The sequence below is a fragment of the Carcharhinus amblyrhynchos genome, chromosome 6 (assembly GCF_965287045.1).
Source record: "Carcharhinus amblyrhynchos chromosome 6, sCarAmb.v2.hapA, whole genome shotgun sequence".
NCBI classification, from domain to species: Eukaryota; Metazoa; Chordata; class Chondrichthyes; order Carcharhiniformes; family Carcharhinidae; genus Carcharhinus; species Carcharhinus amblyrhynchos.
In genome coordinates this window covers 20,747,294-20,764,149 of record NC_137329.1, presented here as the reverse complement: position 1 = coordinate 20,764,149, position 16,856 = coordinate 20,747,294, and the positions used below count along the sequence as shown (strand labels likewise).

General features: G+C 41.0%; 1 protein-coding gene across 3 annotated transcripts in view; it reads left to right on the top strand.

Moving 5' to 3' along the window:
* The window catches only part of dnajc24 (DnaJ (Hsp40) homolog, subfamily C, member 24), an 82,955-nt gene that overhangs the window by 34,276 nt on the left and 31,823 nt on the right, over positions 1 to 16,856 (top strand). For all 3 annotated transcript variants that reach the window (XM_080190004.1, XM_080190003.1, XM_080190002.1), the window contains one exon: positions 1,778 to 1,916. In XM_080190004.1, the coding sequence (XP_080046130.1) occupies positions 1,778 to 1,916 (139 nt within the window). The remainder of the gene's footprint in view (positions 1 to 1,777; positions 1,917 to 16,856) is intronic.

Sequence of the window (16,856 nt, the reverse complement as noted above, 5' to 3'; positions counted from 1 at the left end):
TGAAACCAGGTGTTATTGCGTGCAACAAAGAGAATACATATAGTAATGCTCTGGAGTCCTTGATAGAGCGCTCGGAAACATGATGTTTCTGCACATAAAGGTATCATGTCATTGATCACAAAGCCCCTTACAAGTATGCACTACACCGTTAATGAGAGCTCCATGGTTTACAAAACAAATCCTGTCACTGTAGGGTTAACTGATGCCATTATAGAGTTTTGGGCTTTCCTTTTAATGTAACATGTGAAAACCAAATCAAGTGCTAATTAGGACTGGCAGATGAAACTCCCATTGCTCATCTGAGGTTTCTTAAAATTGGGCAAAATGTGATTAAAGCATTTCATTATTGTAATGTGTGGGTGCTGTGATAAGACAGTTACCGTCCCTGACAGCTGAGATAGTAAAATTGCATAGAAAAAGGAATGTAATCATATAGTAAGAACTCAAATGGGTTTGTTGAGTTCAAAGGTAATACTGTTTTTAAAAATCCTGACACTTGTGCTTTGTGTTATGAAACTCAGTCTGCACTTTTTATGAATCAATATAATCCTGCTTACATGAAGTCTGTGTATTTAGTCTCACATACAGTGCTCAATACCTTTCAGTAAATTGAATCCTTACCTTGATCACAAAAGAAGTGTTTAGTGGATTACAGAAGCTTAAACGTTTACTAGCAGATGTGCTCTTGTTTTAATTAAATGCTACATAGGTACTTCCACAATAAAAGAGGACAAAGACCCATGAGTTAAATGTCAAATGAGAGGTGCTTCCAGACAGCAACCTGTTTGTACTGAACCTCTTTTATTATTATATTTGAAAGGACTGAACTGCTGTTCAGAGAGAAGAAAGTCAAGCACCATTTAGGTTGTCTAATACTACATTTTAAAGTGCCTAAAGTACAGCTGGTAATTAATTTAGTGGGATGTAGATAAGGAGACCACACTCTGTTTTAATTAGTGGTGTTCTCTCAAATGTAATACAGTACGTGGAGGGTTTTAGCATTGCAGTGGCAAGAAAGATTCTTCATATGATTTTACCCCGCTAATGTCAGACCCCATCAGGAGCTATAAGATGTGACATTAATAGGGTCAAAGACAAAATAGGCTGGACTTCGTATTTATTACTCTGAAATTAATTGTAAGCTGACAGTTAAAGTATCTCCCTGTGTTGGATTTTCAGCTCAATATAACAGGCTAGGATTTCTTTATAACCGCTTACTGCATTTATAATTAATTCTCTGCAGTAAATAAACAAAATGTGTTCTTGCATTAGGTATAAATGCTGTCTGAATGAACATAATTGCTGACAGTTACGAGTTGGAGTTGTATTTGTTCATACTTACTCAATTTTCAAAATATATTGCGTTTATCTTGGCATTGAAAATTTTTGAATAGCTGCACATCTGACTTGTGTATTATGATTTTTTTTTCTCTCTCGTTCGCACATCCCCTGCCTCCTTTTTTGTTTCACATTCTTCCTGTTCACAACATCTCGTGGTAAATTGTCCATAATGCCAACAGCGCCAACAGCAAATTATCCAGAAAATGCTGTCGGAGCAGGTTGTGACATCAATGTCTGTGACTCCTGTGGTTTAATTAACCTGGCTGCAGTCTCTCGGGCCCAACAGTCTTGACTCGTATTCCCGATCACCTCATTCTCTGCTGCCCTCCCCAAAACAAAATCTGAGCTACAGTATTGATTTTTTTTTTTCACACTCAACTTTATTTCTCTCCATTCTCTTCCCTGTACCACCACCCCCCTGTTTTCTGATTGGCAGTATCACCCGGACAAACAGAGTGCAGATGTGCCAGTGGGAGAACTTGAGGAGTGCGTACAGAGGTTCATCGAAGTTGATCAGGCGTGGAAAATACTAGGGAATGAAGAGACAAAGAGAGAGTATGACCTGCAGCGTCGTGGTAGGTTCTGCTGAGGAGCTTTGTGAAGGCAGCAGCTTTCTAAGTCATCAATTCGCTATCACTTAAATTAAAAGAAGCTTCTCGAGCAGCTAAAATCAATAAATTATTAATGTGTAACTGTGATGAGGGAACCTTCTCTCTGCATACTTTTACTTAAACTGCTACATGCGTTTATTTTTATGCATGCTTCTCTTTGCTAACCTCAAATTCAGTATATAAACTAATTTGCAAATACCTAAATCCTTACCGCATTTATTTGTGTTCTTGCAAATTAATTGGAATGCTTGGATAATGGTTTTGAATAACATTGTTTCATTGAGAATCCTAAACGAAAGAACAAAATATTTCCTTTATTATTCAGCTTGTTTGCTAGAACATTAGTAATCATTGGCTATAAGGGAGGTTAAATCTGGATTCACTGAAGACATTAAGTAGGCATGCCCAGCATGCACTTCCTTTCTGCTTATAATAAAACATCTTCTCAAAGCATAGGCAGACAGTTGTGAACAAGAGGAAGGAAAATGTAGGTCAGGTCTGTCACAGATGGGCTGCCATTACATGATGTGATAGCTTGTCTTCTCTTCTGGCCTCAGGACAGGAGACCCTCAGATTTCCATTATAGCCTTCAATAAATGTATATTTACCCTACACAGCTAATGGGGGAGGGAGGGGGAGAAAAAAAAAAGTCAATAGTTGTGTACTGCCTGTGGGGAAAACACTCAGCCATTCTCTGCAACACACTCTCGTCCAAAATTGATGTGTAGACACCATCACTTTTTAATGTGTCTGATGAAGACGCGTCGCATCTGCATCCATTTAGTGACTCCTGTTATTCTGGGATGGCACTGTAGCAAATCTTCCTATTGCAATGATTTTTAGGCCCTGCCATTACACTTGCCAGTTAGTTTTCATTCTTTTTGGCACTATTACATGTATTTAAGGTTTATGCATGAGCTTTGCTCTATTTTAAAGAAGTAATTTATTAATAAATCTGTTTTAAAACAGGCCAGCATGTACTAGAATTGTTTTTCCTCAGGAAACTTTGGGCTAGAAATTATTCCTGAATTAATTTTGTCAGATTAGTTTAGCTCCTTTCTCAACCCAAAGTTTGGAGATATCATGTGATTGGATTAACTTGTATAAAGCAGCATCTTTTTGACATTAGCTCGGCCTAGTTGAGAACTTTCCAAAATAAAGAAAGGTAAGATTCTGAGACCTTTGTTAAATCCTGTTGCTGGATCACCCCTTCTAAGTATCTTTCTACTTCACATGAAACATCTTAATATAAAACTCAATGTGTTGATGTGCAGATACTTCCCTTCACCAAATTACTATTCAATCAATGCTACTAAATCGACCAGTACCATTAATGACCTTGCTTTTGATTTGCCTGTTCGAATAAAAACAAACCTGATGCCTGAAACTATTGGTCCAGCACAACTACTGATGGAAACAGTTGCATTCGTCAAAAATAACCAGCATAATGTTAATCTGTTGACTGCTTGTTGACACCTTGTGCTTTTTTATATAAATGCAGCTTTAGTATATCCCTTAATCCAGTTTCAGTCGTTTCAGGGGAATGTACATTAATTGCCTAAATATGAACAAGCCACAACCATTTCCTCATGCTTTCTTTTGCGCAGGATTGTTATTGTAAAGCCATCCAGTTATCAGACCTGTTACCTTAAATCCATAAAAGGTGATCACATTGGAGTAAAGGTGTATAGGAACATGTGCATGGGTCCGACCAGAATGATGAATGCTTGGCTATTGGAACTGTTTATCTATTTGATTATTATCAAACGATTGCCAGATGACTGGGAGGTCGTTGTACAGTTAGGGGTGCACATGAAGTTGATATTGGCTGTTCATAGTGTCACCGGATCAGTGTTGTATATTATTATCTGGTCCCAAAAGGAACGGTCCATTTACCATTAACTAAAATGACACATACAGTGGATGGCAATTTTGCTGATTCCATTGATGCAAATCAAGCAATTTGCAGTTTTTCAACTAAAAAAGTGATCAGTTTTTGTTTTGTTGTTTCTGCAATGGCTTCTGCAATAGTAATAGAGAAAGCATTTGGAACTACCTTGCTTTTCCTTGGAATGAAGGGAGGGGAAATGTGAAGCTTGTACAAAAATGCCCGAACGGAGTGCTATTATTTACTCAGCTTTCAGATTGGGAAGGGCTAGTCAGAAATGCTGTCCACTCTCCTGTTCACTTTGGCATTTAAACCAGTGACTGTCATTTGACCCTTGTCCACCAGCTGTCATTGATTGAGAATTAAGAATGCCATCCAAACTTCCTGCATGTGCCAGTGATGTCTTGCTTCTGATCTCGTATGAAACCACTCGCTATTGTTGGTTCATTCAGGTTTTCAAATAACTGGAGTGGAATAACTAGTAGTAATAACATAGAAAGACCATTTCCATAGACATGCCTGAGTTGTATTATTACAAAATTGGAAGATGTACATACGTATGGGCAAAATGGCAGTGTTATTACAATATATTGTGATTTGTGGTTTGCAGGCAGCTTTACAGACTAAGTATAAACAGATGGTAAATACCTTTATAAGATTACCTGGTGGCATCCTATGTACTTGTAAATTCTGCAACGTAAAATTGCTTTAAAAAAAAACAGAAGTAGGATGTAGTCTGTGTGCCTGACAGGATTGCTAGCAATGAGGGAGAGATATCCACATCTCACTTTATGATCATTTTACTTAAAAAAAAAGTGTTCCGATTTGAGTAAATGTATTCTGATCTTATTACCTTTCAAACCATTTTGACCCCTTCCCTTCCCTAAGCTAGTGGTTATGCCAAGCCAGATGTCTATTGGGACCAACATATTGACAGCAATAGATAAGTGCAGGTCTTTATCACAAGATTCTCCTTCGATCATAAAAGAAACATCTATTTATCAATGTCAGAGGCTGATATGTGATAAGTTTCTCTGTCAGGCATGCCTTTCAAGATAAATCATTTATTTTCAGGAATTCTATGTCTTTCAGCCATATTATTTAACCTCTGGCTTGTTGACGAAGATTTTTTTCAGTGTATTTTCGCAATCAGACACGACATATGGATGTGTGTTTTTTAGGGAAAATGTTTTAAAACTCAGACATGCTTATAAAGCTGTTCTCAAAAGTATTGGCATTTCATTATTGTCTGCATTCTTTAAAAGTTGGACAGAGCTCTAAAGCTTGAGAATTATGTTGAGATGTAGTTTATGGGTAACCTCAACAAATGAAGTCGTGCAGCTGGGAGAGAATATGTGCACTCCTGGAATTCTGAATGCCCCAGCAAGAGCCACAGTAAAGCATTATTGAGCCAAGCCTCTAATAGTTATTTAATGTTATTCTCCAGTCTAAAAGGATCTCAATAGATTTTGCTTTTAATCCTCTTCAATTGCAGCCCCATAAACCTTAATGATGAGCCTTACAGTGTTTTCTCTGATCTGACAGTTGAGACAATGGAGCTGCACAATCGCTCCACCTCTCTTTGTCAGATCAAACCCAGCAGGACAGGAGGTCACAGAGGTTTGTCCTTTTTGACTATTTCTGGACCCTCTCAGCAGCTTTCATCGGCTGTCGCATAAGGACGCAGTGGTTTAGTGCTATCTTTATTTCAACCTCTTTATTTGGACAGTTTTAAGAGTGACTCAGTAAGGAGAGCAAGCTTTTAGTTTAAATTTACACCATCATTCGATAATGTGATTCAAAGAGCCAACCTATTGTACAGATTAAAGGGCATTTCAACAAGTGATGAATTCTGTAAATGAAACAAATCAGTTGTAGTACAAACAACTGAGTATTTAAGTATAGAATGAGATTTTTAAATTCTGTGTTACTGAAGCTGCTTTCCCACTTGTTCCGCTTGGCATGTGCTTTCTTGAGATGGCACACACGTTTTTCCACCCTCAGTTTAAAATGACAAACATTATTCTGAACTTTTGGATCCCTGATGCCAAGTAACATCTCTGTACCTGCAAAGGTGGGCAAGGATCAGCTCTTGCAATTTTCTGCTATATTTCACTGCTGGAGTCATTTGTGAATTACTTGAGCTCATGAAAGTGACTTGAGCAAACTTTTCTTTTGCCAATCTGTCCATCACCTCTGTATTTCCCTGACTGCATATTTGAAGTCAGGAACTTGTAGTTTTTGGAGAATTTCAGAGGAAAGCAGAATCCAGCCATTTCTGTTTGCTTAGAGCAAAACTAATCATTTAGGATCAGAAAAAGGATCACATTAGAAGATAATCGTAGAATCCTACAGTGCAGGCTATTCGACCCATCAAGTCTGCACTGAACACATTCCCACCCCGGCCCTATCCCCATAATCCCATGCATTTACCCCAGCTGGTACCCCCGACACAAAGGGACAATTTAGTATGGCCAATCCACCTAACCTGCACATCTTTGGACTGTGGAAACCAGAGCAGTTGGAGAAAATCCACGGACACGGGGAGAATGTGCAAACTCCACACACTCAGTGGCCCAAACCGGGAAATAAACCCAGGTCCCTGGCACTGTGAGGCAGCAGTGCTAACCGTCCGTATTGAGTAGAATCAAAATGGTCATTGTGTTGTTGGTTTAGTATAATTTATGAAATGAATGGTTCACTGTTTATTAACTGGGCATCTGTTTGGTTTTATTTCAGTTCAGTTTGGGAAAATCTTCCTTTGATCCCTGTGCCCATCCAACCAGCAGGAATTATTGAATAGATTATTTGGTTGTGATGGGAGAACTGCAGCTTGCTTAGAGTTCGGCGCTTATGCTTTCTTTAGAGGGGGAGTGACACATTTACAACTCTTTAAGCCCTGGCAGTTGGCCTTGAGGTCCAGTTAGCTCATTCCAATTTGCCATTTTCTCTTAAAGGGCTCTGACAAAGGGTCACCGAGACTCAAAACATTGGCACCATTCTCTCTCCACAGATGCTGTCCGACCTGCTAAGACTTTCCAGCATTTTCTGTTTCTGTTGCCTTTAATACTAGGTGGCTTCTCCAATCTGAATTTTCGGGGCTTTTAAGTGTGGATAGTGCTGCTGCTGCCTCACAGGTGGATAAATCCTAAATCAGAGCATTTCCATCGGTTGGATCACCATCTTGAGGTATATCCAAGTAATGGGGGCTTCATTTAAAGTTTATACCTGGTCTGCGATTTATTATAGTCACATGTATTAGCATACAGTGAAAAGGCTTAATGTGAAGCTTAATTGTATGCTACTAAGTGGATTGCAAGATGAAAAGCTTGGAGTGTAGATGTCTCTGCTTTCATCTTTGTCAAGTACTGTTAGTTTTTTATTAATCACTTCGTATATTGTAAAGTTCTCAAAATGAAAAATGATTTCAGTTGTCATGTGACATCAGTCAGGTATTCTTTTGATATATATCTCTTACCATAAGTTAATAATGGAGAAAGATAATTTCTGAATAATTTTTAAAGTCACATCCATCCTCAATGTTTACTGTAAATATGACATTCAGTTTCTCTCCCATCTCATTTTGTATCCTCTCCACGTTCTTCTGCATATGACTTGGATGCAGGGGTAAAATGTACCATAGCCAAATTTGCAGATGACACTAAAATAGATGGGAAAGCAAGTTACGATGATAACATTTTTTAAAAATTACAAATGGATATGGATAGTGTCAGTGTGTGGGCCAAAATTTGGCGGATGGAATTTAACATGGTTAAGTGTGAGGTTGTTCATTTTGGCCAGAAGAATAAAAAGGCTACTTATTATCTAAATGAAGAGAAACTACAAAATGCTTTGGTGTGGAGGGATCTGGGTGTCTTTTTGCATGAATTGCAGAAAGTTGATATGCAAGTCCAACGGGCAATAATGAAGGCAAATGGAATTTTGGCATTCGTTGCTAATGTATAAAAGTAGGGAAGTACTCTTGCAATTGTATGGAGAATTGGTGAGACCATATCTGGAGTACCATGCAAAGTTTTTTGTCCCCTTACTTGAGGAAGGACATAAATACATTAGAGACAGTTCAAAGAAGGTTCACGAGATTGATTCCAGAGATGAAGAACTTATGAAGAGAGATTGAGCAGTTCAGGCCTATAATCGCTGGAGTTTAGAAGAATGAGAGGAGATCTGATTGAAGTATATAAAATGCTAAAGGGGATTGACAGGGTAGACGTACAGCGGATGTTTTCCCTTGAGAAGCCATAGTTTTAGTCTAATGGGTAGCAGTTTTAAAACAGAAATGAGGGGGGATGACTTCACTCAAAAGGTGAATTTGTGGAATTCCCTACCCCAGAGTGCAGTGGATGCTGGAACACTTAGCAAATTTAAGGAGATAGATAGGATTTTAATCAGCAGAGGAATGAAGTGATTATTGGGTGCGGACAGGAGGTTGGAGATGAAGCTGTGATAAGATCAGCCATGAATTTGTGGAATGGCGGGGGAGGCTCGAGGAGCTGAATTGCCTACTCCTCCGAGTTCTTATGTCAGATCCATTTTCTGCTTCCTTGACCCTTTCCAAACTGAACTACTGACTATCTGACTACCCTGACTAATCACCATGCCTACTGATTTTTGTAAATGATTCCCTCATTGCCAGGTATTATTTCTTTGTTTTTAAAATCCACCATCATTACCCCTTTTCCTACTTCTGTCCTTGCAGACTGTTTGACCTCTAACCAACCTTTTCGCTCTCCAAGCCCTTGAATATGTTGTTAAGTCCTAAATTTATGTACATTTTTCATGTAGTACCACCTGTTGCCATCTGAAATAATGCTAATCAAGTTCTCAAATGACATCCTATGTGACTGTGACCATGGTGCATTATTTCTTTGCGTCTTCCTCTTTGCAGCAATTGACATGACTATCTTCCTTCAATATTTCTCTCCATTATCCAGCTCAGAAGCTGTACTTTTAATTATAGCTTCACCGAGCCACCAACTGTCACTTCCTGCAGTTCCTGCCTTCATGCTTGCTTTAGACCATGAAGACCTTCTGTCATCCCAATAACAACAAAGATTTCCATTTAGAAAGCACTTGTAATGTTGTAAGGCGACTTGTCAATTATCAAACTGGATTTGGTACTGAGCCACAAAAGAAGATACTGGGACAGGTTGGTCTAAGAGGTAGATTTTAAGGACCGTTTTTAAAGGAAGTGAAGTAAAGAACTTGAGTGAATTACCGAGCTTGGGGACTAGGTCAAGAGCCGAAAACATGATCATCAGTCATGGAGTGCTTATAATTGGGGACATGAAAGATGCCAGAATTGGACGATTGCAGAAGTCTGGGGAGAATTGGTTACAGATATAGGGAGCGGCTAGGACCATGAAGGCATTTGAGAACAAGGAAGTGAGTTTCAAAATCCAACAGCTGGACCAGCAGCCAATTAAGACTCATCACTACTGCACTCGCACGCAATCTCTCAGCCCCTGATAGTACTCATTCACATGTTTAAATCCCTGATTGTTTCATCTTTCCCTATTTCTGCTAACCCTCTACAACTCCATAAGAACTCTACATACTTCCAACTGTGACCTCCATGCATCAGCTACTGTCTTCATCCCTCCATTCACAACTGTGCCTTAAACTGTCCACATCGCACGCTCCAAACTTAACTTATTCCCTTTTCCACCTCTCACTTCAGTCTGGTGATTACTGGCCACCTTAAAATTTCACCTTTTTCCCCTAAGCTTTTGGTCACCCCCTCCTGATTTTTTACTACTTTGGCGGAATGTTAATTTACCTTGCAGCATTTTTTTCTATATTGAAGATGCTTTCATAAATTCAAGTTGTTAACATCACTTTTAAAACTTGCAAGAACCTACAGAATTGGCAGAGGAGTGTTTCAGTTGTACTGGTTGAAGTTCACTTTCAGTATTAGTTCTCTGTTCACAGTCATCTTACTTCAGAGTAATCTTTTTAATTGAATTACTTGCTGTCACCAGAAATGTTGTAATTTCCTCTAACTCTTAAATGCATAGCTCTTTAAAAGTTAGAATTTAAAATTATTAATTTTCTTGATGAAGAAATTGGAAAATGCATTACAAAATATACTGAAGTTACTTGATAGGAACTTATTCCATTAAAGTATAACAAGGATAATTTTCAATGTATGGTATTGCTACCGTTGCACATACAATTGAATGCATGTGAATACTTCACTTTGGCCTAGTGGTATTATTGCTGGGCGGTTAATCCAGAAACTCAGCTAATGTTCTGGAGACCCAGTTCGAATCCCGCCACGGCAGATGGCGGAATTTGAATTCAATGAAAGTAACTGGATATAAGAATCGACAGATGACCATGAAACAATTGTTGGAAAACCCCGTCTGGCTCACTAATGTCCTTTTGGGAAGGAAATCTGCTGTCCTTACCTGGTTTGGCTTACTTGTGGCTCCAGAGCAACAGCAACGTGGCTGACTTTCAACTGCCCTCAGGCAACTAGGGATAGGCAATGAAAGCTTGAAGGACAAGAGCAACCAATGCATGGAAACTGCACCTGCAAGTTCCTCTTCTATCCCCACAGACCATAGAATCAAAATCCTGGAACGCTCTTTGTAACAGCACTGTGGGTTTACCTATATTATGTAGACTGCAGCAATTCATGAAGGCAGCTCGTCACCACCTTCTGAAGGGCAGTTAGGGATGGGCAATAAATACTGGCCCAGCCAGCAACACCACGTGCCACGAAAGTGGCAGCCAATTTGTGCACTGTAATGCCCCTCAAATAACAAGAGATAATGTCCGGAGATGGTCAATTTTAATGATGTTCGTTTAAAGGGAAGTGGTGCCTGAGAATTCAAGGCATTTCTTCACATGTAACCGAGGAACCTTTTTAAGCCCAGCTGAGGAGGCAGACAGGGCCTCCTCAGTTTAATATCTTGTGTGAAAGCTGGTACTTCTGACAGCCGAGCGCAGCCTTGGTGCAGGGCAGAACTGTCAACTGAGATTAGATGTTCAAATGTCTGGTGAGGGTTTGACCCCATAATCTTATAATTGATCATATGTAGTCAGATTAGTGAAAACTGTGCCTCAGCAAAATTAAAATCGAAGACTGGAATGTTCAGATTCTTAATATCAGAATTTTAATGTCTAATTATCTATTTTTTTCATCCTTGGGTATCATTAGAAATTCAATATTTTGGAGGGCTTTTGTCATCTTTAAACAGAAAGTGCTGTTCAAGCACCAAAACCCTCCAGTCTATATCAACACAGTGGCTGTGACTAATGGTGTGCACAACATTAGGCATTGCATTGATGCTGAGGTTGTAGCCTATATCTGGGGCAGGGTCAGATCTGATTACAGAGTGAACCTAGGTGAGATTCCTTTAATACAAGTGTGAACTGAAACCACTTTGCAATTTTCATACATCAGGCCTGGATATGTGCCGTGTTTTCAAATCAAAGGTTAAATAATGAAAATATTTTCCAGTTTTTTTTTTAAAATTGGTGTTTTAGTGTGGCTTCTATCTTTGCTATTGTGAGAAATGCAGTCAGTTGGGCATCTTGTTTGCTGCCCAGAATATTGTTCAGAAATATGCTATTATCTTGTGAAAATGGCGCTCCCTGTGGTTAAGGAACAGTTTCGGTACTTCTCTGTCTCCTGGGTATATGTGACAAGGATCTTCTTGGAAAATTACTTTTTGAACCGTCACATCATAACAGGGGGCAGTCACAAGTAGGTCAATCTTGCAAAGATTACAGCTAATTAATGGTTTCTTTATAAAAATAGCATCAGCCTTCACATTTACGTGACAATTGCACCTTTTTTTTTCCCTCTTGACTGTATTCGGGTGTTCCAGTGATGCTGGCAGCTTCATTTCCCATCAGGATGAGTTCAGTTGTTAAATATTTAAAAATAACCTGTTTCTGAAAAGATCCTTGTTTTCCTCATCCCACAAAATTTTGAAATGCCTACGGTTTTCTAAATACCTGAACGTCATCTGAGAGGTGACTTGTCCGAGGGCTTTAACAGTATGAAGGGCTTTGATAAGATAAATAGAGTAAAGCATATGTACAGCATCTTTTAGGAACAGGTTGAAGTCCCAATGGACACCTGTCTGTTAATGCGCAAAGAGTGGTAATCCTGGATTGATTGCTTGTGAAGGTAGAATCTGTTAATACCAACCTGACAACTCTCCCTATGTAGCAAGCTAGGAGACCATGGTATTTTGTACGTCTGGCAGGTTGTTTGTGCCTCCTGCTGTCTGACCTGGGGTGAGATGGGCAGAAATGCATTAATCTGTGTTAGCACCTCCAGCAAAAAGCTTTGCATTAAAGAGGCACTAACATGCTGGGGTCAGAAAGCTCATTTTAATTATCTGGACAAATCGTGTTTACAGTTTATTAAGAAATATAGAGAATCATAGAATTTCACAGCACAGAAGGAGGTGATTTGGCCCATTGCGTCTGTGCCTACACTTTGAAATGTATTCATTTTTTAAAATTCATTCTTGGGATGTGGGTTTTGCTGGCTAGGCCAGCATTTATTGCCCATCCCTAATTTCCCTTGAGAAGGTGGTGATGGGCTGCCTTCTTGAACCACTGCAGGAGTAGGTACACCAACGGTGCTACTAGGGAAGGAATTCCCAGATTTTGACCTAGCAACAGTGAAAGAACAGCAATATATTTCCAAGTCACGGTGGTGGATAGCTTGGAGGGCAACTCCAACTGGTAGTGTTTCCATATGCCTGCTGCCCTTGTCCTTCTAGATGGCAGTGGTCTTGGATTTGTAAAGTGCTTTTTAAGGAGCTTTGGTAAAGTCCATGATACACGTTGCTGCTACTGTGTGTCATAGAATCCCGACAGTGCAGAATGAGGCCATTTGGCCCATCGAGTCTGTGCAGATCACAATTCTACTCAGGTCATAAGAACATAAGAAATAGGAGCAGGAGTAGGCCATCTAGCCCTTCAAGCCTGCCCCGCCATTCAATAAGATCATGGCTGATCTGTCGTGGCTCAGTTCCACATTCCCGCCCTCTCCCCATAACCCTTAATCCCCTCGCTTATCAAAAACCCGTCAACCCGCGTCTTAAAAACATTTAGCGAGGCAGCCTCCACCACTTCAATGGGCAGAGAATTCCAGAGATTCACCACCCTTTGAGTGAAGAAGTTCCTCCTCAACTCCGTTCTAAACCGCCCCCCCTTTATCTTGAGGCTGTGCCCCCTAGTCCTACTGTCCTTTCTGAGCGGGAAGCGTCTCTCCACCTCTGTCCTATCCATCCCATTCATCATCTTATATGTCTCAATGAGATCTCCCCTCATTCTTCTAAAGTCTAACGAGTACAAGCCTAGTTTATGCAGCCTCTCCTCATAGCTCAACCCCCTCAACTCCAGTATCAGCCTAGTAAACCTCCTCTGCACTCCCTCCAAGGCCAAAATATCCTTGCGTAAGTGCGGCGACCAAAACTGCACACAGTACTCCAGCTGCGGCCTCACCAATGCCCTATACAGCTGCAGCAAGACCTCCCTACTTTTATATTCAATCCCCCTCGCTATGAAGGCCAGCATCCCATTCGCCTTCCTGACCACCTGCTGCACCTGCAGGCTGGGTTTTTGCGACTCATGCACAAGGACTCCGAGGTCCCTCTGCACCGTCGCCTGCTGCAGTTTTTCGCCACGTAAGTAATAGTCCTTCCTACCATTATTCCTACCAAAGTGGACCACCTCGCACTTGCCAACATTAAATTCCATTTGCCAGTTCCTGGCCCATTCGCCCGGCCTATCTAGATCCTTCTGCAGACTCTCCACACCCTCCGCGCAATTTGCCGTTCCACCGATCTTGGCGTCATCAGCAAATTTCAACACCATACACTCGGTTCCCTCCTCCAGATCATCTATATAAATGGAGTGAATGTTTGTGGGTGGGGTGCCAGTAAAACAGTCTGCTTGTCATGGATGGTGTCACGCTTCTTGAGAGTTGTTGGAGCTGACTTATCCGAGTAAGTGGAGAGTATTCCATCATGCTTCTGACTTGTGCCTTGTAGATACTGGACAGACTTTTAGGAGTCAGGAGTAGCTCAACCTGCCGTAGTATTCCTAGCCTCTGACCTAATCCTATAGTCATGGTAGTTATATGGCTTGTTCAATTTCTGGTCAATGGTAATCCCTAGGGTGTTCATATTCAGCAGTGGTAATGCCATTGAATGTCATGGGCCAACTGTTAAATTCTCTCTTGTTAGAGATGGACTTGCCTGGCACTTGTGTGGCATGAATGTTACTTGCCATATCAGCCCAAGCCTGGATATGGTCCGGGCCTTGCTACATTTGGACATGGAAGGCTTCAGTATTTGAGAAGTTGAGAAAGGTGCTGAAATTATACAATCATCAGCCAACATTCTGACCTTATGATGGAAGGAAGGATATTGATGAAGCAGCTGAAGATGGTTGGGCCCAGGACATTACCCTGCAGGAATCCCTGCAGGGTAATGTCCTAAGCTAATTGACTTCCAACAACCATCTTCCTTTGTTCCAGGTGTGACTCCAACCAGCAGAGTTTTCTCCTATTTTCCTTTGATTAGCTTTACTACGGCTTCTTGATGCATATTCGGTTAAATGCTGCTTTGATGTCAAGCTTAGTCATTGTCTTCATATGTAGCATTTGGCTTTTTTGTCTGTTTGAACTAAGGCTGCAAAGAGGTCGGGAGCTGGGTGGCCCTGGAGGAAACCAAACTTAGCATAAGTGAGCAGGTTATTGCTGAGCAAATGCTGCTTGCTAGCAATGTTGATAGCCCCTTCCATCACTTTACCAATGATTGACCATTGGTTGATGGGGTGGTAAATGGCTGGTTTGGATTTGCTCCGCTGTATATTTATAGGAAATGCCTGGGTGATTTCTTCATTGTTGGGTAGGTGCTGGTGGTGTTGCTATCTGGAACAGCTCGACTACGGATGTGGTAAGTTCTGGAGCACAAGTCTTCAGTGCCATTATCAGAATATTGTCAGTACCAGATATTATGCAGCTTCTTCAGCTGTTTCTTGGTTGTATGTGAACTGAATTGTATGTGATTGGCTGGGGACTGTCATCTATGATGCTAGGGAGCTTTTGAGGAGGCTGAGATGGATCATCCACATGCCACTTTAGCTTAAGATCAATATGAATGCTTTGTCCTTTTCTTCTGCATAAAGATTCTGGACTCCTGCATTATTCTGGATGAGGACATTTGTGGAGTCTCCTCCAGCTAGTTGGTTAGTTGTCCACTATTAATTATGGCTGGATGTGGCAGGAGTGCAGAGTTTAAATTTGATCTGTAGGATGTGGGATCACTTAGCTCTGTTTGTCTGTTGCTTCTGGCATGTCCTCCTACACTCTTCATTGAAACAAGCTTGATCTCCTGTCTTGGTGGTAATGGTAGAGTGGGAGATGTGCCTGTCCATGAGTTGGCAGATTATTGATGGATGATGATGATGATGATGGCCTCATGGATCCTCGTCTTGAGTTGCTAGATCTGTTCAAAGTCTATCCCATTTGTATGGTGGTACATGATGCAGGGTATTCTCAATATGAAGTGGGACTTGTCTCCACAAGGATTGTGCAGTGGTGACTCCTACTTTTACTGTCAAGGATAGTTGCATCCGTGGCAGGCAGATTGATGAGGATGAGGTCAAATGTGTTTTTCCTTGTTGGTTCCCTCAGTACCCGTTGCAGATAAAGCCTAACAGCTATGTCCTTTTGGACTCGACCTGCTCAGTGTTTAGTGGTGCTACCTAGTCATTCTTGGTGGTGAACATTGTGCCCGACTGCACCTCTGGTGGACATTCTGCACCGTTGACCTTTGCCACCCTATGTGCTTCCTCCAAGTGGTGTTCAACATGGAAGAGCGCTGTTTCATCAGTTGAGAGGGGGAGTGGGTATGTGGTCATCAGCAAGGTTTCCCTGCCCGTATTTGACCTGATTGCTATTAAACCTCATGGGGTCTCTAGTTGATGTTGAGGACTTCCAGGGCAACTCCCTGTCAACTGAATGCCACTTGGTTGCCACCTCTGCTGGGTTAGTCCTGCCATTGGGATTTATGTATCCTGTTAAGTAAATACCTTAATGAAAACAACCAATAGACCTTTCACCTTTTCAGAACTTGTAATTTAACACCCAAACCAAAATCAAGAAAATTAAACATGAATTATTAGGCAAATCACAGTCAATATAAATTACACATTAAATGGTACATTCAACAAAGATAGATCTCAGATTTATCAGGCAATCCACTGAGCATGATTGGCTCCAATTTCTGTCACAAAGTCCTTCAAAGCTCTGATCTTAGGTGGAACTCCAGCTCCACTGTCGCAAAGATTTTGCCAATAATTCACATCCAACAGCAGCTCCCACTCAGCTGAGTTCCATGGGTATGATCATCACCAAAATGGTGCACATCTTCAGAACCACCTTAGTTTTTCTCACATCAGATATTGAGGGCTTGAGTCCAAGTCTTGTAGGTCCATTTCCTCCTCTTCTCCTTGCTGTTGCATTCATCATCTTGAGGGTGGCGTGAGACTGAGGAGAGTGGATCAATTCCATCACACCTTTAATTATTGATTCTTGCAGTTAGGTAGAAAAAAGTGAGTTTGAGAAGGTAGCCAGGTCACTGGAGCTTAGGAGACCAGAGTTCAAGACCCAGCATCGACCACCATTTTCATTAGGATGCTTAGTTTCCACTCCATTCTCCAGGGCAGGAGTAATATTATTACAGGCTCTGGACTGCCCAGCAATGCTTAATTATGGCTCTTACCTCTCCTTCACCTCCTGCGAGCAGTTCAAGTACAGCCAAAGCTGTTCACCACTGTTTCTCAGGATAAAGAAATTGCCTAGCCCAGCTGAGTAGGAAAGTAAGGTCATGTAGGAGTTGATCTAGAGCTTTGATGAGGGGAAATTGCTTAATTGAAGCAAATTTTCTATGCAAAGCAGTAATTAACTCCTTTTCAAGCAAAGCGCGGGTCATGCACTTCTGCTTTAGTACTGATGACAC